At 40.7% G+C, this 23,308-nt stretch overlaps 1 protein-coding gene across 1 annotated transcript; it reads left to right on the top strand.

The window, feature by feature from the left end:
* The first annotated feature begins 1,495 nt into the window (after positions 1-1,495).
* Positions 1,496-23,051, top strand: LOC128541489 (heparan sulfate glucosamine 3-O-sulfotransferase 3B1-like). Its single transcript, XM_053511935.1, has 2 exons — positions 1,496-2,537; positions 21,755-23,051. Exons 1-2 carry the CDS (start codon positions 1,942-1,944, stop codon positions 22,371-22,373), a joined length of 1,215 nt encoding a protein of 404 aa, XP_053367910.1. The 5' UTR covers positions 1,496-1,941; the 3' UTR covers positions 22,374-23,051.
* The last annotated feature ends 257 nt before the right edge of the window (positions 23,052-23,308 follow it).

Below are 23,308 nucleotides of genomic sequence, written 5' to 3'. Positions count from 1 at the left end.
CTGGAAACCTGAGTGTGTGTAAAGACGAACAAGCCAGCCAACTATTATTATTATTATTATTATTATTATTATTATTATTATTTTCATTATTGTTCATTATCAGAATAATGAAGACATGGACTGTATAGTTCTGTAGATAATTGTCTCTACTGGACAATATCTCACTTATGTTTGCTCTTGAATGAGTGTGTACCCCTGCAGGCCTGTATCTTTTCTCATTAATTATTAATATGCTTAATTTGAACCCTTAGCTTTAAATTGATCAGCTTGAGTAGATAAATGCTTTCTTTCTTAAACTCCACAGGACAGAATCATTAACTCGCTTGAGTTTAATAAAAAGGTTAAAGATAACACTTTATAAAGGCTCGTAATTGCCTTTTAAAAAGTTGCATTTTTAAAACTTTCATGTATTCTATTGAACAAAATTTAGATGCTATTGATCTGTAGGTTTACAATGTATCATTTATTAACGAATAAATTTAATAAGAAGCTCCTTTACTGGCCTTAAGATTCACTATGAGATTTTTGTTGGAAAAATAAAAACGATTTTACTTAAAGGTGGAAAGATGAAAATGGGTAAAAATGAGAAAACATCGATTTTATTTATATATTATTTAAATGAAATGGAACCTCCGAGAGAGAGAGAGAGAGAGAGAGAGAGAGAGAGAGAGAGAGGTCGTTCCTAAAAATTGACTTTTCATTCGACTTTTCAAAGCTGCCTGGTTATTTGCCAAACTCGAGTTATAATGAGGCGTGTTTATCAAATTAAATAATCATTTTCTGTCCATGAAATATCTTATTATATTATTCTTATTGTAGATATTTTAATCGTCTTTTTAGACAGAGACCAACAGCCAAAACTGTTACCCGGGGGTTGAAGTAAAAAAAAGAAAGAAAGAAAAAATATATTTCATTTAAAAATATATAATAAAAAAAAAAATCTTTGTTATCATAGGGATTTCTTTACTTAAAAAATACTTTTCAAAACAACTTTAAACTGGATTTAGAGTCAGTTTTATTTGTTTTAAAAACAACAAGTGGTTTCTAGAGGAAATAATTACTCTCCCTTTATATTGAAAACTTAAATTATTTATCATAATAAACAGTTAATCCGATTGTGTGACTCACAACTGATCCAGTTTACAACACCTGCAAAAGTTCATATGCATCACAATTATTATTATTACTATTTTATTATTGTTGTTATTATTACTGTCGCCTGATTATTATCTCCACGACATTCACCAGATGTGCTGATTTTTTTTCTTAAAAAAAAAACAGTCCTAATGAACAAAATGTCGTCATTTTATCCTGTTTATTATTCCTTATTATTTTTGTGTTTATATCCATACTGTTGTGTTCGTTACAGAAAGTTCTGCATGTCTGAATAATCAGGAATAAAGTTCCTCTCTTCCACAAACTGTATGTAACTCTGGCGCTGCATCTCTCTCTCTCTTTCTCTCTCTTTCTCTCACTGTAATCTCCTCCCCTTCCTTTTCCTGATTGGTTCGTTTATGTCAACAAACTTGCAATTATAGAATCCTGGAGTTCTGATTGGTCACTGGCTCAGCCTATCACAGGCTCCTGAGTGTTTCAGCACTTTATAAAGGTTCAGCACTGACTCCTGAAGTGTGAATAAACCTAGACTGAGAGAGAGAGGGAGCGCGCACGGTGTTTAACTTGTTCCTGTAGACTTTCCTCTTTTGGACATTATGATCAGAAGTCGTTTTGTTCTGGAGTTGCTCCCTCGTTTTCTTCCTCCGACTTTAGACTAGTTTTTTTTTTTTTTTTGACATTGTGCATTTTGCGATTTGATTCCCTCTGAGGACTTTAATGGCTTGTGCATCCTGACGCACCCTCGCCCTGGAGAGCCTTCCCTCCTCCCCTGTGGTGTGAACATGTCCGGTTGGAGCTCGGTCCACGTCGCACCCGTCCAGGCTTATGGAATATAGCCTGCTCCGCGCACATCACCACCCGTATGCTCTGACAGCCAGTCCGGTGAGGCGGAAGCTCGCGCTGTTCGGCATCATGCTCGTGCTCTGGCTCTATGTGCTGTACTCGTGTGTGGGCTCGTGCGCCACCGTGCCGAGTTCGCGCGTCGACGCGGGCATGAGACCGGGAGTCGGGTCGCGGTTAGTCCCGCGCGCGCGCGCCTGGACGACGACAACGGGGGACGACGACGAGTACGACCGAACGGGCGTCGGGGTGTTCTCTAGAGACTTGAACCACGTCAAAAGCGACGACGGAGCGGACGTCAGGACGTCGCAGCGAGGTGCTAACGAGGTGGAGCCGGAGGATCCGCGGGGAGAGGACGCGGGAGGAGAGCGCGGCAGGTCCCCGGCGCACAGCGGCGGCCTGTCCACGTTCTCCAACGGCTCCGGGAGCAAGCGGCTGCCGCACGCGATCATCGTCGGCGTGAAGAAAGGCGGCACGCGCGCGCTGCTCGAGTTCCTCCGCGTGCACCCGGACGTCAGGGCGGCGGGAGCCGAGCCGCACTTTTTCGACCGTTTCTATGACAACGGATTGGAGTGGTACAGGTAAGCGCCAATCAGAAGTTTTACTGCATTTGGGTAGTTTTTCTTTTTTAAATGCACAGATCTAAAGCATTATAATAATTTTGACACTCGGTGAAGGAGAGCAAACTTTTTTTACCAAAGGATGCACATAATAATAATAATAATAATAATAATAATAATAATAAATAATAATAATAATAACTACATCCAGGTTAAATTTGATCTTGTTAAAGCTGTTTGTTACCTGCATGGTGCTGTGTTGGTTGTAACGGAACCAAATCCACAAGATCATACCAGTGGATTCGATGCATGTTTTATTTATTTATTTATTTATTTATAATCATATGAGGACATGGCATTTTCTCCCCACTTCATTGTCTATATGCCCTTGTACTATCCTATGAGGATTGTTCGGTAAAACTCTTTTGCCAAATTTCTTCCTGGTTGAAGAAATGTTTAGGTATCAACTATGAATAAAGAGAAACGGCCAGTGACTCTATTTATTTATTTATTTATTATTTTTTTTTTAATTTACAAAATTTTAATCTAGTTTAACTGCTTAAACTCGTAATGGACAGAACGACGCAAAATAGTTAAATAAAAAAAATATCTAATATAAAAACAGTGTAAATGCAGACTGAGTACATGAGGAAATGCTTTAGTTTTTTTGCACTTTGTGAAAACTTTGTGGATGAGGATATCTGAAATTTTTTAAAGTACATTTAGACAAACAAACACATAAATAAATACATGGAACAATATGCGCCTAATGTACAGACTTTGCGACTTTGAAGTTATTTATTGTTTTAGAAAAACTTGGTGTCGAATACATCAGCTGCGCCCTACGATTATTTAGTTATTTATTTTCCTTATAACATCCGGCCCTGTGTGTGTGTGTGTGTGTGTGTGTGTGTCCGTCCTCCACTTCACCGCTGATATTCGATATTATAATAATTGATTAATCCGGCCGGTTGAGTTTCCCCTCATGGTATTTAGACACGAGTTTTAATTAGCAGATAATTACAGGTTATTAGGAAAACCACATCATTTAGGAGCTTTACATCTACATGCAACAATAATAAAAAAAAAAACTTCTTCAAAGCGCTGGTGCAGTTTCCCGATTTAAGTTTAATCTATCCTGAAAATCATCCAAATGACATGAAAACTCAGATGAAGCGCCATTAATTGACAACCTGTTGAGCTGATGGTAGGGGTTTATTAGAGATGTTGTGTATATCTGTAAGTCTGACTAGTGACTAGAACTAAACAGATACACTCAACTATATTTAGATGTTCTATACTATATGATACTATACTATACTATACTATACTATACTATACTATACTCTGTACTAACTACACAATCTTAATTCTTTTAAAGCAAAAAAATGAAGAAATTGAAGACTTTATTTTAACAATGTATTCCTCTAAAAGCTTAGATGTGCAGGATATATTTAATGAAGCTTCTCTATTCTGGAGGAAATGAGTCTGAGAGTTTCAAAGTTTGAAAAGCCCAATCTTTTTTTTTCTCCCTTTTCATTCTGTCCAGGCTATAAATAAACAGCATAATAAACTCCTCCTAATTTACACCACAATAGTCCCAAATTGGCCTTGAAACAATCCTCACAAAGAGCTTAGCTAACGCCTTATATAAAGGAAGCTTGGTTAGACCGTGTTTGCGGCTGACATCATTTTAATTTACTGCAGGAATCTGAGGTTCTGTTGGTTATGAGAGAGCAAGAACATGTTTAAAATAAAAAAAAATTATAATTCAGTCAAATCTGATGGATTTTGGACTGTGTTAGCTGTATAACTCTACATAAGCACACACGCGATTTTACCTTCTTGGTGATTTCCTATCTCTTTTTTTTTTTTTTTTTAATTGTCTGGGAAAACAGTATTTTTAGGAGTGGCCAGCTTCCCCTCCCTAAACATTAGAGCACCTGTGATCTTTGCTGCCACTTTTTCACTGTGACAAAGTTGCTAAAGCATTTGAACAGCACGCCTGTCACAATAAACGGATTTACTGAAGTTTGGGGATTTAGGAAAGTCCGGAGAAGAAAAAAAAAAAGAGAAAAGTGCAGCGCCTTCAATATGCGGCTCATTCGGGGGCCCCCGACAGGAACGGGACCAGAGTGAAAGAATCGAACGCCACAGAGATTGAGCTTAGATGAAAAGAGGGCCTGTGTTCATGCGTCTCACGGATCCTGAGGTCTGGTTTGGTGCTTCAGAGAAGACCGAGCCTGTCTGAGATCAGGCCATGTGTAGGATTGGAAATTCATCTCTAATGCTAAATGTAGTCTCGGATATGGGGATATATATATATATATATATATATATATATATATATATATATATATACTGTATATATATTTATATGTGTATGTATGTGTGTGTGTGTAATTTATATAACATCGACTTGTGTGGAAACGCACCTTTTAGATTGCTCGAGGTCAGTCTGTCCTCGATTATTAAGCATTGTGGATTCCCATAGCCTACACGCCGAGGCCTTCTTTTAATCCTTTATTTGTAAAGAAAACACCAAGGCTGAGGCTGTGATCCACTAAATCTGCTTTAAATCTCAGCCTCGAGCCTTTCCTTTATCTCTTCTTGTGGCATGACACGACCACTTTCAGCAAAGCGTGGTTTTATGAGACAAATAAGCTTTTCAAATCTTATGAAAACTTCCTTCAGGGTGTGTGTGTGTGTGAGTGTGTGTTTATTTGTTTCCTTTTATTAGTCCGGAATAGATTATGGCTTAAGGAACTTTCAGAGCTGAGATCATGAAATCAAAATTAGGGCGAAAATGTTTGTGGTTAAAAAATAAATAAATAAATAAATAAAGGGACACTTCAATTTCTTCAAGACTAAAGAGTTGAGTACTCGGAGGAATAGCATGTGTGTGTTTATTTACTCTGTGTGTGTGTGTGTGTGTGTGTGTGTAGCTTTACTGATCTCTCATGCATTGCAGCTGCTTTGAGTCGGACATGCGACACCACTGAAACGCTATAGCTGGTGTTTGGGTTGGATGCACAGCGCACAAACAAAATGCACACCCTTATTCGTTGTCTTGCCTTGAAATTGCTGCTGTGTGTGTGTGTGTGTGTGTGTGTAAGTGAGAGAGAGACAGAGAGGAGAGAAAAAGGCCAGTGACGTTCTCCAGACTCTTCATGAGTGAGTGTTGCTCAAACACAGCTGCTCGCTCAGCTCCGGGCCCAATCCCATGTCCGATCATAGCGCTCTCTCTCTCACACACACACACACACACACACACACACATTCACAAGGCGGGTGATAAACTGTGTCTGGGTGCAATTTGGTGTCTCTAAAGTGTTGCCCCATCGATTGCTTATGCCGATCCTGCAGTGTTGTAGAACATGCGTCTTCAATGCAGAGCTTTGGTGTTAAAAGCAGAAGTTTGGCACTCAGAGAGAGAGAGAGAGAGTTTATTTTACATGCTGCGTGTTCGGGACAGATCTGTTTTTATAACGAGAGAGAGAGACATTTCTGGCTAATTTTCATGCCACTATAAAAGTATGAATGTGATTATTTGTTCTGAGGTGACGTGCCTTTACTTTTCCTGTGTGTATGTAAGTGTAAGTGTGAGTATGAGTGTGTGTGTGTGTGTGTGTGAGAGAGAGAGAGAGCAGCTGTAGGTGTTTAACTTTTATTCGCAGTTAAATTCTTAGTTCTGATTAGTCAGAATGTTCTGATTAATTTTCTCTAACAGCAGCTCTAATACAAGTCACATGTTTCATTAAATCGCTCGCTTAAATACATTGTTGTTGTTTCTATAGTAACTCATATGTGTATAGTGTATTAATATAATGTAATAAATAAATATATATATAGTTTAAAATGTGTTACTTGTATGTATGACTGTTAATCTGGTGAGTATGGTGGTTTTCTGTAATGAGATGTGTTTAATGTGTATGGAAGGAGTCTCCAGTACCAGGTTTTTATATACAGAAAGTTTTCAAAATAGAAGAGTTAATGCTAAAGTTTTTATTTATTTATTTATTTTACTTCAGTAGGTTAGTGATGGTGCGACTGATTATATCTTGGATAACAGGAAATTACGTGTCTACTTGTCTCTTAGATGTCCTACAATGTTATATGTAGCTATAAAAAGATTGAGAAAGTATCATTTTGAAATGAATGAAGATGTTCATTGTCGACTGGATGCGGTGTAGAGACATTCAGAATGGTTTTTATTTTATTTATTTTTTTGTTTATTTTTAAACTGATTATTTACTTATATAAACAGTATGTTTTTATTTCTTATGTAAACATTTCAGGATTTTCTTAAGGACTTTTCCTATTGAAAGCTTTTTTTATTCTGCATTGGACTGTTTGTTTTTTATTATAAAGTCATAATTAATAGTTGCAACATTTATTAGATAAATTTTTCCCCATTTTCTCTGTGCCACACACACACACATACTGTACACACACACACACACCAGAGCTTTGAGGTAAGAGTGAAGGATAAACTTTAAGGAAATGTCTCACCCATTTTTTTTCTTCATTTTTCTTGGGTATATCTTCCTTACAGATTGACTGTAATCTATAAAAGTGAGCTGTATTAATGGTGAGACAGACGTCCCTACAGATTGTGATAAAGCTCCAGGACACCGATCATGACTCAGCGAAATGACTGACTGAATGAATAATTCGAACATTTCCTTGAATATATTTCTCCATTAAAAAAAAAACAACAACCTTAAACCACATTTAAAAGATTTAATAATAAATAAAATAACAGGAAATAAATGTGCGTCTATAGGGATGGGAATCACCAGGGATCACCTGATACGATGTTATCACGACACCTAGGTGCTGACTCCACCTGTATTGCGATTCTATAAATACTACGATTTAATAAAAATTCAGATTTTTTTCTTTTAATATTAAATACAATTTTAAACAAACTTGGCAAAAACAAACTTTTTTCCTCCTAAAACACAATCTGCTATGCTCCTGCCTGTGTGTGAATAGTTTAGAGTGCTCCCCCTGTTGGATGATAGAGGAACTGCAAAATTTTACCACCTCAAATGCAAATTTATATACCTAATAAAAAAAAAACATAAAGTTAAGATAGTTAAAATTATTTCCACCATCTCTAATATGTAAACTACTCACAGTAGTTCAGAGAAGTTTTCTAAGCCTGACCCGACTTCTGTTGCTCAAGTCCAATTGATCTAAACCGCAAATTGTTCACATTGTAATTCCTACACGATCCTTCAAACTGGCATTTAACCCAATTTTCCTCACACCCCTGTGAGAACCGGAGTGTGTTGTATAATCTCAGCGCCCAGGCAGCGTAGTGTTTCAGTGTTTTCTGTTATTTCTCTGTGTGGTCTACCGGAGCCCGGTTCTGCAGCTTTTGCAGGGTTGCAACACACACACACACACACACTCGACTGATTTAATGAGAGTTCAGACAAATGTCTTGGAAGGCCGACGGCTGCGAATGACGCAGTGTGAAGGAATGCTTTGTGCAAAACAGTGCCATGGGAGAGATTTTTAGGCATCATGTTATTAATCGTAGGGCTTCATTGGTGTCTTGGATGTGTGATAAAATCGATATCGGTGAGAAATTAATCATGACTGTGGGTATGGTTTGTGCTAAATGATGTGCGATGGTGTTGTTGTGAGGCGTGATGTGAAGAGGAGTGGAAACGAGTTAAAGCCTGATTTCAGTCAAGTGTAAACATGTCATTCTGTCATTAGCCTTGTTTTTCTCGTCTGTCTTAAAGATTAAAAACTTTGACAAAACCTTAGAAACCTCCTGAGAATAATTCTCTCATATAAATCTCTCATTGTTCTTGTCGTTGGAACTTCCTACTCTGAGTAGCCTGAAGGTAAAAGATCAGAAGGTCACGTGTAATCCCCATCGTTCCGCATCCCCTGGAGTGGTCGCCGCTTTTCCCTTTACCTTGACCTGTCAGAAGTGATCAAAGTCGTGTTTTTCTTGCTAAAGATGGGCCACGGAACAGTGTGTCCAGTGTGTACCCTTGAAAGCACCCTCTCTTGAGTCCATGCTGTGATTAAAGGAGAGCGAGCAGTGGCCTTTCTGCTTAGCGCCACCTGACAAAGGGACAAGCGGAGCGTTGTTCCACGAGGAGACCGCCGTTCTGCTATCAGCCTCAGGAAGTCTTCGGAGGTCTGCTACTTTAAAGCTCTCCTTTAAAGCCCTTTCTCGCTCTACCATCCAGACGAGGCCCTCCATCCATCCATCCATCCATCCATCCATCCATCCATCCATCCATCCATCCATCCATCCATCCATCCATCCATCCATCCATCCATCCATCCATCCATCCATCCATCCATCCATCCATCCATCCATCCATCCATCCATCCATCCATCCATCCATCCATCCATCCATCCATCCATCCATCCATCCATCCATCCATCCATCCATCCATCCATCCATCCATCCATCCATCCATCCATCCATCCATCCATCCATCCATCCATCCATCCATCCATCCATCCATCCATCCATCCATCCATCCATCCATCCATCCATCCATCCATCCATCCATCCATCCATCCATCCATCCATCCATCCATCCATCCATCCATCCATCCATCCATCCATCCATCCATCCATCCATCCATCCATCCATCCATCCATCCATCCATCCATCCATCCATCCATCCATCCATCCATCCATCCATCCATCCAATTCACGAGCTCCAGGAAGGCAGGGTCGCGGTGCAACTGACCTGCATACACACTTCTCCGTTTCCTGCCTCCGGAGCAGACCCAGACTCTGCTGCTTTGTGATTAGATGTTAATTTTGTTGATTAGTGTGTAACGTTTGCACAGGGATCTGATGGTTATTACTGCACACACACACACACACAGATTCAGTAATGACCCAAGCCGGTGTGTATCCTCAGGGAACGGGACGTATCGATTGACTCGGGCTGTAGTATGTGGTGTGTGTCGGCTGGTCAAGCGCTCTGTGGATAAGGGTCAGCAGGCAGTCCGTCATACAGCGCTGCCTGTGTAAAGACCATCTGCACAGCAGGTGAGACCAGTCAGACACACACACACTTTTTTTTTTTTTGTTACTTTGCTGTCCAAAGTCTGTTTATTTTACAGAAAATGATTAATGTGCACGTCTGTGCTGTCCCACTAATATTACATTTTAAAGCAGGGATAAAGTGAGAGAGCCTCGTTCCGATATTTGCGCTCGTAGATTATGAGTGGATTCCCAGTATTGACATTCTGTTATTTATTCATCGGAGACCTTGGAGCCTTATTCCTGAACTTTCTATTCGTAGAAATCACACACCACAGTGTTACTGTTTTTTTTTTTTTTTTTTTTGTCATATTAGTATTACTTTGTAACTTTTGTAAAATTGCGGTTGGATTTAAATTTTATACTGTTATACTAAGTTTTATAGTTCGATACTTGCTTTTAAAACAGTAAGCGGAAGGTTATATACTATAAGAAATGAGATATCGGTAATTAAACATAAATAAATAAATAAAAAAAAATTTTAATCTTAAAAAAAATTTTTTTTCTATTATTTTAGTCTTTTTAATTCTTTAATTTTAGGACTTTTTCTACTAGGAAATGCAAACCTAATTTCATTGTACTTAAATGATTTATTCAGTCACTTATTAATATTTTCACTTATTTAAAGTTGAGTCCATGTAGGGTTGCATAGATTGATAGATGGATGGATGAATAGATAGACGGTAGGGATGGGAATCCCCAGGGACCATCCCATACGATATGATCACGATACCCATATGCTGATTCTATACTGTATGTATCGCATTTTGATAATTATCGCAAATTTTAACATTTTTAAATCATATATTAATTTAATATTAATAAATCTATTTTGGAGTCAGTGAGAATACAGTGTGAAAGGTGACATTAAAGATTCACGATACGGAACTGAATCATTCATCTCTGATAGATAGAAGGATATATGGACAGATAGATAAATAATCTTCTTTGAAAACCCCTCTAATGAATGATGTGAACCAGATGTGGAACTCGGTGATCTCAGCACCTCGTGATCCCGACCCCAGCGATAACAGCGCCGCCTACACACAAGTCAACCAACAGTTTATTTTCTTCCTTTTCCTTTTTAAAATTCTTTAAAAAAAATTATAACAACATGTAACCATTTTTTCCTCGCAACATTTCCGCCTCGAAGTGAGCCTGTGATCAAAAGAAGATACCACCAGACTCGGAGTCAGACACAGCCTGATCTCAGGTCAGCGTTAACGAGCGCTTCCCAGCAGAAGCGCTGTGCTTTCAGGGAATGAAATAGACTTCCTGCGCTCAGCTGGAGCTGAACCCTGACCGCTGGGCCATTCAGCAGTCAGCAGGTTGACATCCTCTATTGAAAGGCTGGCTCGGTGCTCGCTGGGCAAACTCAAAGAGCTGCTCCCAAGCACGCTTTAGTGTTGGCTAAACTGCTCAGTGTCTTCCCAACCGGCGGATTATTTTCCTTTGTGGCCTCGTCGCCACCCCTCTCCTCCCCCAAAGCGGCCCATCCCCAACACCTCCTTTATGGAGCACCTACTCTTCTTTGAGTCCTCGCTTTTCACTTTCTCTGCATCCCCTCCCTCTGTCTCCTTGTTCTCACGTGCATGTATTATTTTTTTTCCCCCACATACACCCAGTGAGAGGCATTGGGCGAAACGCTGTCATTTGGAGGTATATATTGGGAAGCTAGATTTTATTATTATATATTATAATAATGGAATATACATCATAATATTTGTCTTTTTCTGAAATGTGTATAATTTTTTTTGACTGTGTGTATATATATATATATATATATATATATATATATATATATATATGTGTGTGTGTGCACGTCACCAATGAATCCTCCAGCTTGTTTTAGTCTTGTTAAACTGTTTTGCCACCTTGCTCAGCATGCACAAAGAGAAATTCTGTCTGATGGGAAAAAAGGGGCCTCCAGTTTCTTTGCCTAAGCTGGCATGGCGTTGCGACAGGGGTGGTCAGAGCAAAGGAGGGGGCGGTGGAGACAACAGCCCCCAAATTACCTCTGGCTAATTATGCAATGGGGCAGCCTGGGGACAGCAGAGCTTGGTGGGCCACTGAGGAGGTCAGCCGCCAATGAGGTTCAAACCGCAAGCCTGGAAGTTCCAGTAAAGAACATTTCATGAGGTTTATTTGCTTTGTACTGTCAATAGTGATGCATCACGTATTAGTAAAGCGGCCAACATCGATGGCTCATTGTGAACTCAGGTTATGCAGCAAGATGTTGACTAATACAGCTCTTGGGATAAGTCGCTTCCAAGCACACCAGCATCACATCGCTCAAATATATACGGCACTTTTTAAAAGTTGTGAGCGCCATACTCATTTGAACAAATGGAACAAATGTTTTACCTGCAACAAAGTTTCTAAAGGTAGAATTTAAAAATTAGTAGTTTATGTAACAACCTCTGCAGCGACCTTCTTTCCCCTCTCGTCTGTTCCAAACACTCAGCATTCAGCATCAGCAGTAGACTAATGACCGGCCTGATCATCTGTCACCATCTGCACCTGTTTCTCACTGGTTCATGTTTTAAATTAGATTTTTTTTTTATTTTTACACTTTAATGATTCATAACAAACAAAAAGCATTCCGCTGAAACTGGACTGAAAATCAGAGACACAGACTAGCCTGAAAACGAGAGCCAAAAACGTAACATGGGAAGTCTGCAGTGGTGTCTTGAACAGTTCTACAGGCTTCCTGAGTTACGGTTTTTGGCGCTCATTTTCAGTCCAGTTGAGACCAGAAACTCTGAAAGCTCAATTTCAAATCCAGCTGTGATATACATTTCACACAACTTGGTGCCAGACCTGGTGGCAGAAAGTAACTCAGTCACAAAGACTTAGTCATTGCATGACTACAAGCTTTAATATTGGTGTTAATGAAGCTGGGAAAATCATCGCTACGTCTTTCTATGCTGGCTGAAGGCACACATGCTCATTATGCATGTAGTTGGACCTTTTTTCTTTATTTACTTCCAGCAAGACGACTGCAAGCAATACTACTTAGTATTTATTATGTTGCTTTGTTAATCATTCTGCATGTAAAAAAGTAACCGCGTTTGAGCAAATACACCAGATATGGTTAAGTAGCGAAAAGGCGTTAAGGACATTCTGTTCATTTATTTAAAACATTCAAGTCGAACCAGGACTTTCGATTGTGCAGAATAACAGAACACAGTTAGGAGAATGAAATCTGGCTTTATTTCTCTATATAACTCTCTGCTACACTAATGCACTTATCTTAGTGCTTGCAGACCATCAAGCTTGAAAATTTTCTAGCTTGCTTCACATCTTAAACGCTGGCCTCCCAGGAACTCCTTTAACAGCCCAAAACATGTTGAGATGACTTGGAGCGAGGTCAGGACTGTACTGGGGAATGTGGCAATAACATAAAGATAAATGATCCTTCTGTAAAACGTTTGCACTGTTCAGATGTTTTACTGCGGCTTAGAGTTTCATCACCGTACTGTGCGTGAAGTCTCCTTTTGATCATGTCACTTTTATATTTCATATGTAAACATTTTATAGACGTGGATATGTTAAGATAAACGAGTTGAGCATTTATTTTCATAACCCATAAAGTACGTCTGATGGAAAATGGTGTTTTAAGGAATATTTGTATATTATTTTAATAATTATATTTCAAGCAAAAGTGTAGTTATAGTGAACTGGCTTTATTTGTTTTTTGTGAGATATTTTTTCATAAAAGGACAATTTATATGCACCGTGTATAAAATAGATTTGTTTTACTGCCATGTTTGGAAATATAAGACGAGTGGGACACATGTGCTTTTTTTTATGTCCGTGTGGGTTTATCATGGGGGTGAAATCAGTCAGGCGAAGAGTCCGTGTGAAAAATGTGCCAGCAAAGTAATTACACTGAACTGAATCTTAGGAGTGAGGTGATGGGACAGTGTCCGTTTTAGAAGTGTGTGTGTGTGTGTGTCTGATGATGAGGGAAAGCAAGGAAAAAGTAGAGGGCTCTGGGAGAAAGGGGAGACCCCCTGAGGTTTCCATTAACCCCTGCAAGAAAAGAGCAGATGATTAAGGGAACCCACACGCACACACACACACACACACACGCACACACATAGACTAAACAGCAGTGTTGATGTGCTTGCTGGAGCCCAGATGAATGAAGCTCCAAGGCAACAGAGCCGGTGTGTGTTCCGAGCCCAGGGCTTGTTTCCTCTTTTGTGTCTTCAGTCTTTCCTTTTCTCTCTTTTCATGTTCCTTCATCTTTTCCCCCATCTCCGCCATCAAAAGAAGCAGAGTCTATAAATACTGACACTTTTTTACACATGATCCTTTGAGAGCATAAAAAAAAGTTTTCCAGATTTTTTTATTTCATTTTATTTTTGGAGGGTTTTCGTGATAGTTTGACCAACAAAGATCTAAATATACAAACGCTTTCGCTGTCGTTATAACAACCTTTTCGGCTTTTTCTCATATGTTTTATAAAACATGTCGATGCTCCGCCTACAGTTGGTGCGAGCCAATAGAACACAAGGAGGCGGGACGAGCGGAATGGAACGGGAGAGCGATTAATTATTGACAACTTAAACCTTGATATTTTCAAACATCCAACAAAACTGTTGAACATATAAATTTTTCCCCAAAATGCATCTCTGGTGTAGACCCAAGAAGAAGGAATCGTCAAACACTTGACTTTCTTCCCCAAGCCACTCGTTTACTCTCGATCTCTCCAGTACACCAGAATGATTATAATTCTTCTGGGATGTCTTTCATGTTGCTCTGCTACTTTCCTGAATTATAACCTCTAATGTTTCCATTAGCCATTTATAGTGCATGGGAGTCATAAATGAGCATCACGGAACGCGATTATAGACATTAAAATCATTTTACCGGCTTATTGCAGCATGTGTGTGACTCTCAAGTCATACGAAAACATGCCAAGCCGGGCGGTAGTTTTTCTTCTTTTTTTTTTTTTTCCCCCCTTCGTGTCATAGCTCATTTCTCAAACGTCTACTCGCGTCCACATTTTGTGGTTTTGGAACGCGGTGTCTTTCTGGCACGGCCGGGACAGATCTTGTTTCTCGTGGAACCCGTGAGGTGAAGCGACTTGGACCCGAGACAGCGGAGAGAACGAATGGAAGAGGGAAGTGAAAACATTTGTCATTCAGATTTTGATATTTTTCGGCCATCCTTTCTGAAATAACACAGATTCGAAAAACTTTTCCTTGTTATTATAGCGCGCAAGGCTGCTAGACATAGGCCGGGAGCGGGCACTACTGTGTGTCTTCCTGCATTAACAGAGCAGTTTAAATGTCACCTATGTATGTTGCAAGTCCTGCACAATTTAGCTAATTATATGCTAGGAGGAAACCAGACTGCAGAAATGTTTAAGCATGAGCCATAGTAGTGATGGACAGATAGACAGAGGAAATCCCCTGTGCTTAACGCTCACCTGTCTTCAAACACACTTCAGCTGGCGAGGAATGCGTGCCAAGCAAAACAGGATGCTCTCTAGAGTGTCTCGCTTTAGAGGGAGAGGGGGTGGATTTGTGTCCTGGCTTTGAAAACGGGGCATAAAAGATCACTGAAAGTAAAAAAAAAACATTTTTTAATGCAACCTGTATGCCGTTTCACCGTAACGTTTCAAGCCTCTCTGTATGTCTTTGATCTGTCTGCTCCACTTGGGACTTGCTCTAGTGCTGTACTGGAATGCGAACGGAGTCCGTTAACACCCTGGACAAACACTCGGCGCAAACAGGCTTATCAGGGCGGATTACTCGCGCAGGACAAACACTAGAGCTCTGGCTTGATGGCTGCTCAGGACGGAGATTAACGCAGAAGGCCATTATCTGCTAGGTTTATTTATCCAGGCTGATTAATCACTCCAAGATTGCATGCTCTACCGAGTCGGGAAACTTGAGTGCTGAAAGTCAAGTGCGTCAAGTTGCAGGCCTTAATACCGGACCTGAACTCAGAAGTTGCATCTTATCACAATAGTCATATATTATTAATAATTTTTATTTTATGATCTGATTTCTTTTTCACCGTTTCCAGATTTGCTTTGAACGCCTTAACTTTGGCTCAGCAAACCCAGGGCTTAAAAATATCCAGCACAGCTACACACCCGCTCAAACAGCGTTGATGTGGGAACCCTAGTGGGCGCAACTTTATTTCTACGCATGTTTTATTTCCAGCACGTGCCGAGCTCCTCGCGACTCGTAATTCCATTCTGAGACGCCCGGAACTCGATGTGGAGCTCAGGAGCTCCTGTTTGATTTTAGCATCGAAGTGAGCAGCAAATAAACCTGAAACAAACCCGGCGCAGATGGAGAGCTATTCAGGTTGAACAGCCGGTGATTTATGCACGTCATTATGCACTTCTCACGGAGACCGCTGCGGTTCAGAGCGAGTTTGTACTTGCAGGCGAAGTGCATGTTTTTTTTTTGTGTGTTTTTTTTTTTCCTCTTAGAGTGAGCGAGCTTGTGTGAGAGAAATTGCCGAAATTGTGGCTGGCAGAGTACACCACAGGACCAAAGAGGCCGTGGATCTTTTTACAGATATCATCCGTCAATATACAGATATTTGTGTAGTGCCTGTCTATCTTCATTATTTTTTGGGTTGGTAAATCCTTTGTGTTTTCCCAGTGGAGATAAACTGTTTAGCCCGAAGCCAGGCATTGGGCCGTCTGCCATATAGGCTGTTAGACAAAACATACAGCTTAAATGATACTTCCAGCTGCTTGCTTACGGTGCTGTTGTACTTCGGTTTTCTTTATCACACAACCTTCACGAAGAAAAAAAACAAAACAAAAGTTTGTAAAGTTTTATTCAGTTTTCTCCCAACCCAAGTGCGAAGGTATTTCTATCAGAAGAGCCTCTTGAGTGCGTGTCGGTGTCAGCTGCAGGACAACACCGGGTCGGCATCTCTGATTTTTCCACGTTCCTCCATTATTCATCCCTTGGAGCAGACTCTCTCCTAAAGAGGCTCTCTGAGCGCGGCTGATACAGATAGGGTGACGTGCTCGCAGAGTGAACTCTCGAGAAAGAAACACGACTCAGCCGCGGTCGCACCCGAGACGGACAGAGATCAGACACACATCTGAGAAAAAGTAACCTATTACGTCTCTTCATCGTACGCCAGGGGAAGGGTTACATGCCAAGGATGGGTGAAAGAGAGAAAGCAGGAGATGAAGAGCCAAGAAGAGGAGAAGTAAAAAAAAAAATAAAAAAGGGAGAGAGAGGAGAGACACACATTTCAGGAAATAAAGTGTCAGGAAATTTTAAGTGGATAGATGCCTGACACTTCTCATAAAATTTCTTGTAAACGGGTTCAACATGATCTGTACTCGTTTTTTATGATTTTTTTACCACCTCTGATGAGCTGCAGTAAGCATAAATCAGTCTTTATGATGGCACCATTGTGTCTTAGATACATCAATAGTATGCAGGTTAGATTATCCCTTGATGCAAGGCTTGTGCTGTTGTCACTTTAGAATAACTTTCTCATGTATATTTGGCGGTTTGGTTGCAGATACTGGTGACATGGCGTAGCCAAGAGACAACATGAGGCTGACGTTGTTGTATTTTGTTCTTATGATTTTTTGCCTGGTCTATGTCATCCAGCTGTTGTGGAAAAGCTTTTCTAAAGGACGAGTGTAAAAACTCTGGCTCTGTGCCATCACACATCACCGTCAAGCTTCGAAGCCAACGAAGACGAACACGTTATTAAGAGATAAAGCTCCGTTTGTGGTTTTCATCTGGTAATAGAGTCTCTTACTTTAAATGGTTATTTTTGTTTCTTTCTTAACCAACGACGACTGGGATTCTTCCAGTATCGGAGACTGACCATTCTTTAATTCCATTCATCTTCTGAATAGCAAGTTAATGAGTGAGTAAGAGAGTTGGAAGAAGGGATGCATTTCCTCCTCGGCTGGGTAAAGTGTCAATCGAATGCTTAGATCTCTCTGGCCCCACTAGTCTGGGGTTAAGGCGCTGTAATCAATAGCCTGATTATGGGAGCGTGGCCAGAGTGTGGGAACTGGTGGCAGAGAGCTCGATCTGGGTTTCAGAGGATCTGTCACACACACTGTCACTTCTCTCAAACAGAGCCGTGTTGAATGTTTGAGTACAATTTAAGAGTCTGTAAGTGCTCCGTGGTTCTGGACTTTGTCTGTTTTAGTATTCCAGATGATGGACGCTTTGCTGCAGGCCCGATTTTTAGGTTTATTTGACACGTTTTCACGAGTTATAATGTAAATAACGTCTTTAGAAAGTACCCAGACCTGTCTGTTTTTGGTCTTTCTGAAACTATCATATATCCGAGACTAGCATTGATCTCGGTCCTTTAAATTTTGGCTGTAACCAAAAAAAAAAAAAGCAGCACAGATGTAATATCAGCTTCTTGAAAGCTACTCAGGAAATGTTCCAGGCAGGAAAAAAAAAAAAAAAACTGTCATAGTCTTGTGTAAGCAGAACCTTTTTATCAGTATATCAGGACATGAAATGGGAAACAGGAGCAGAAATGCAGCACCGGTAACGGCTCTTCCCTCCCGTTTTCCTCTCCTGACTTTATCTCTGCCGATCTCACGAGTCAGGCCTCAGGAGTGTTTTATTGCTGCGTTTGATGCAACGTGAAAAAGGGAGGCAGAGATATCTGCATTCTTTCTCTCTGGCATCTCTTTCAACTTGGACGAGTCCTCCGCTGCTAAAGAGGCAGTTGACCTTGCTACTGAAAAAAGCAAGCTGCGTTATGAGGACAAACACATACAGCCTGTGTCAGGCTGACATTTTTCATGGACGATGAAGTTCCTAGGACAAACTGTGCGATTTCGGAAGGATTATTTTCCCAGACCGTTGAGGAACCTGGATGAAATCCTATAGAAGTGTTACCAAAAAGACACAGAAAGAATGGAAAAAAAAAAGGTGACTTAGAAAACTGTGAAGTGACATGGCCACGTTCTGACCTTGCCTTGTTGAGAGGAACATCCCTCTTATCGAGAATCTTTTTTCAAGCACACCTATCCCATTTCTAATCCAGTGGTTAATAATTGATCAGTCCAATATCTTAACCCCGTCTGTTGGCAGCCTGAATCGAGGCCATTCCCCCAGAGGCACTCGAGCCGATGTGCTCTTCACTCAAGGGCTCTTCACTTCCTCTCTCTTTCTGTGAGTGAGAAGTGCCCTACTCAGGCCTCCGCCAGTGCCCCTTCCCCCTTTCTGCCCTGGCCCCTGATTCTCTCGGCTCACTCGAGCACAATGGCCCGTTTGAAAGTAAAGAAGGGGGAAAAGAAGAGGGCGCCAGTGTCAGAGCGTCGCCTGTTTGCTGACGGAACGTATAAAAAGAACCACCTCATAAATCAAAATGGGTGAGAATAGGCATTGTCCGTCCAAGAGCTCGGCCACTTGTCCTTCTCAACCCCCTTTTCTCCCGATTCCCTCTTTCTCATTTTGTTTAGAGGAGCAGAAAAGGGTTAAAAGGATGGGTGGAGGCTTGTCGGGGCCCTCCCCGTTCACCTTTTCTTCTCCTGCGGATTTGTAACCTTTCACCCGCCATCAATATTCTCGCTCCATGTCCGTAGTTTTTTAGCGTCTAATGCAACTTTGGCGCGCTGAGAGAAGGCTCCGGTTGACGAAAATAATGAGTGGTTAAATGAAAAGTTATGTGATATATGACTTCGGGTTCTATGATGATCATTGGCTGTGGTCTCCTTTTGTGCAATTCTATCCCTGAGGCTGAGTACACACATTAGTGCGAATGAGTTAGTGGGGGGGTTCATGTAGCAGTAAAACCGCCAACGTTGGCATTCATTACTAAACCCACACGCATACAAACACAAATGTTTTCATCTCCTTCTGATAATTAGGAATTAATAGGTGACTCTTAACCCCTAACCACAAGCTTACGAGCTTAACACTAGTCATACATCAGGTTCATATTTCCTGTACAGTTTTGTGAGGGCTGTGTAAACCAATAAACCTCTGTTAGGCTTTTAAGTCGTCTCAAACGTCTCTAAACCTTAGTGTTGACCCAATTCCAGACAAGTGGAGACCTGGGGTCGCCGCTTGTCTGGCAAGTAGGTGCTAAGCGTATCACATGTTTACTGGACTTAATGGATTAATGATGATTAGCTAGTCTTCCTTCTCTTCTGAGACAGCAGAAATCACCCTGACATAATCATAATTGGATCACTGGCTGACCATTTTAAGGAGACTTGATATGCAAGTCTGCCTACAGCTTCCTATCAAACGCACTGCATCATTAGTTACCCCACTCTGCCCTTGGCTGCTTTCTATTTCAGGATTGACACCTTGTGATTCACATTGCAAACACTGAAGGTTTTTTTTTTTTTGCTTGTTCTTTTAATCTATTTCAGGTGAACGTCTAATGCCCAAGGGTAGCCTGCAAAACACAAAGACGACTGCACACTCCTATATAATTAGCCATACCGTTCCTTTTTTTGGTGCAATCTCTAGCCGCTAGTCAGCAGCCTTGGTCTTAACCAGCGTTTTTACAAAGAGATCACTGGAAGAGATAAACAGAATCGCCGGCTACTGAAGTGGAGAAAGCAGATACCACTTGTGTATTGTTTGTGGCCTCTTGAAGAGTTGTGTAGTGTTGCTTTCACAGGGTGTAAACGCGCAAAGCAGGATTACGGTAGATGCCGACAAGCCTTTTGACAATGAGGCTGTAACTCAGCCCTGGTACTGAGAACACTAGTGTGTTACCCCTCCAGACAATAAACCAACAGGTCGTATCAGTGTGTGTGTGTGTGTGCCTCGATACTCTTGTATCTGGTTTTCTTGATGTTTGCTTGGGGCTGGTGAAGACACTATTAAAGAGAATTAGGGACGTACCCTCTCACCAGACCTTCTCAGACAATCATAGTTGCTTCTATTGAAGATTTGATCAGGAGGTTTTTTGGTGACCATATAAGCAAGTTCTTCATTAGGATCATTGCTTTTGTGTTAATGTAAATTTCAAGGATTGGCTAATAGTTATCAGGTCTTTAAAGAGATTCTACCATAAAAAAAGTTTTTCTTTTTTTTTTTTTTTATTTAAGACCATGCATGTTTGATTTTATTCATTAGGCTTGCTGAGTCTCTCAGTTCAGGGATACACAGTAACTGAAATGGTATCTCTCCCTTCACCTATAACTATCTGTCAGAGCTTACTCTTATCACCAGCATTATAATCCACTCTTCCCTACTTGACCCAAATTGGCAACCTGACTCTGCTTGGCATTTGGTCCGTGTTGCCTTTTCGCTCAAAAAGACTTGTTCTCAAATGTGCCTTGATTATACATACTCGCGTAACGTATCCCTTTCACCCGATTACCGCTCCATGCAACGGATTTATTTGCTTAAACAAAGCAGGTCGAATTTCATTTGCAATGTAAATGATTATGAAATGTTGTAATAAGAACTTGGCTAACTACTGAAAGAGTCTTTAAGCCTTTACGTCCCTAAGTGGCTAATAGTGTAAAGAGTTCTGGCTACAGTCGAACTGAGCAGACCACACTAAGCCACAAACTGGATGGAGTGTGTGAGTGGACCGCTTTAATCGCTGGCTTTTGCTTCGATTCCTTAAAGTCAAAATGAATCCAATTTTAATCGGCTTAACAGTACAGAATCAGAATCAGGTTTATTGGGCAAGAATGTTGACGCACACAAGGAATTTGATTCCGCCTATTGGTGACTTTTAAAGAACAGACATGCATAACATTGTCTGTTTAGTTTAAAGACACTACACTACCCACAGAAAGTACACAACATTCAAAACTATACAGATTACATAAAGACGACAAAAAATGTATAGAGCTGACTGTTTTTCCAATACAGTATTACTAGATGTGATGCATGGTGTAGGAAGAGTAAAAAACATGTTGGTGCTTTTATACAGCATATTACATCAATGTCAATTGTTTGTCAGGGTGATTGCCTGAGGAGAGAAACTGTTCCCATGTCTGGCAGTTTTGGTGTACATTATTTGCATAATGTCTATATTGATGACCTGTGTGGAGCAGACACCACCGGCAGTAGTTACAGGAAATGGATACCATGTATCTTTGATCAAACAATATAAATTTCTTTAACCCTGCAAGGTTGCATTGCCTTATTGGTAGTCATCATGCATACTCCATCTCTCTTATTGACTCGTACTGCATTTTGCTTTCATTCGACCACCATTTTAAGCATTTTTTCTTCTGTCCCCAGAGACCTGATGCCCAAAACCTTGGACGGTCAGATCACCATGGAGAAGACTCCCAGCTACTTTGTCACCCGTGAAGCTCCAGCTCGGATCCACTCTATGTCGCGTTCCACCAAGCTCATAGTGGTGGTGAGGGATCCGGTCACACGAGCCATCTCGGACTACACCCAGACGCTGTCCAAAAAGCCAGACATTCCTTCATTTGAGAGCTTGACTTTCAAAAACAGGACTACAGGCCTTATCGACACCTCATGGAGCGCCATCCAGATTGGCATCTACGCCAAGCACCTGGACAACTGGCTCCAGTTCTTCCCCATGAGCCAGATCCTGTTTGTGAGCGGCGAGCGGCTGATCAGCGACCCTGCTGGAGAGCTCGGCCGTGTCCAGGACTTTCTGGGCCTCAAGAGAATCATCACAGACAAACACTTCTATTTCAACCAGACCAAGGGCTTTCCATGCCTGAAGAAGGCTGAAGGAAGCAGCAAGCCTCACTGCCTGGGCAAAACCAAAGGCCGAACACACCCCAATATCGACCCCGAGGTGGTGCAAAGGTTACGAGACTTCTACCGACCCTTTAATATGAAGTTCTACCAGATGACTGGACACAACTTCGGTTGGGATTGAAAATGAACTACAGAAACTCTTTGTGTTTGTAATGGCAATAGATGTGACAATTGCTATCTATATATATATGTAAATGTACAGAAATCTATTTTATAATAATTTATTTTTTAATTTTTAAGCAATTAATTCACTAAGCTGCCTAACCATTTTGTACAGTGCATCAGGCTCACATTTACACCCCCGGCCCCATGACATTCCTACTCCCCCTTGGCACTATCCTCCAGACGGTTGGATCAATAGACCTAATTGCTATTCACTGTATCCTTGATTCATGATGCATAGAGTATCCCCCAGATTTTTGTTTTTCTAGCAACACACACTACGAACGGGCATTTTATCAGTCAAGCAATTGTGCGGTGGAATACACTGAGGCGAGATGTTATTATGCTAATTATACAACATATGAACCTGATTAGATCTCTCAGGTCTCACTGCATCTCTGGATAATGAGGTGAATCAAATTGGGTCAGTGCCAGAGGTGCTGTCATGCAGATGCTATGATATGATATGATGTAAAGTGCGGTCAGAAGATATTACGCTTCTTCTATCAAAAGATCTCAAAGTGGATCGGACCAATCAGTGTCTAAATCTCGTCGTTTTCAGGGTTGACCTCAATCCATGTTCTTGTTGCCAAATTACCTAGCAAGTCTGAAACTTCATTATAAAGCCTCAATTGTTTTTTTTGTTTTTTTTTTCATTTTGTGTTGCATATTTTAGACCTCATTTTCACTTTGTACTTGAATTCTTTTTATGCAAGACGGTGAGACTGTCTAGTTAGCCATCTGTTAGATATCTTATAGCCTCCAAGATGAGAGAACGGCCTCAGCACAGCCCTGCTCTTTCTGCTATTTCTTAGTCCAATGAAAACAACAATTCAGGAAAAGAAAAGAAAAAAAACACCTAATTTTTCAGATGTTGTGTCTAATTCTTAAATG

This window comes from Clarias gariepinus, chromosome 14, assembly GCF_024256425.1.
Source record: "Clarias gariepinus isolate MV-2021 ecotype Netherlands chromosome 14, CGAR_prim_01v2, whole genome shotgun sequence".
NCBI lineage: Eukaryota > Metazoa > Chordata > Actinopteri > Siluriformes > Clariidae > Clarias > Clarias gariepinus.
Note: the sequence above shows the minus strand (reverse complement) of the source record. Positions and strands in the feature narration are given on the sequence as shown.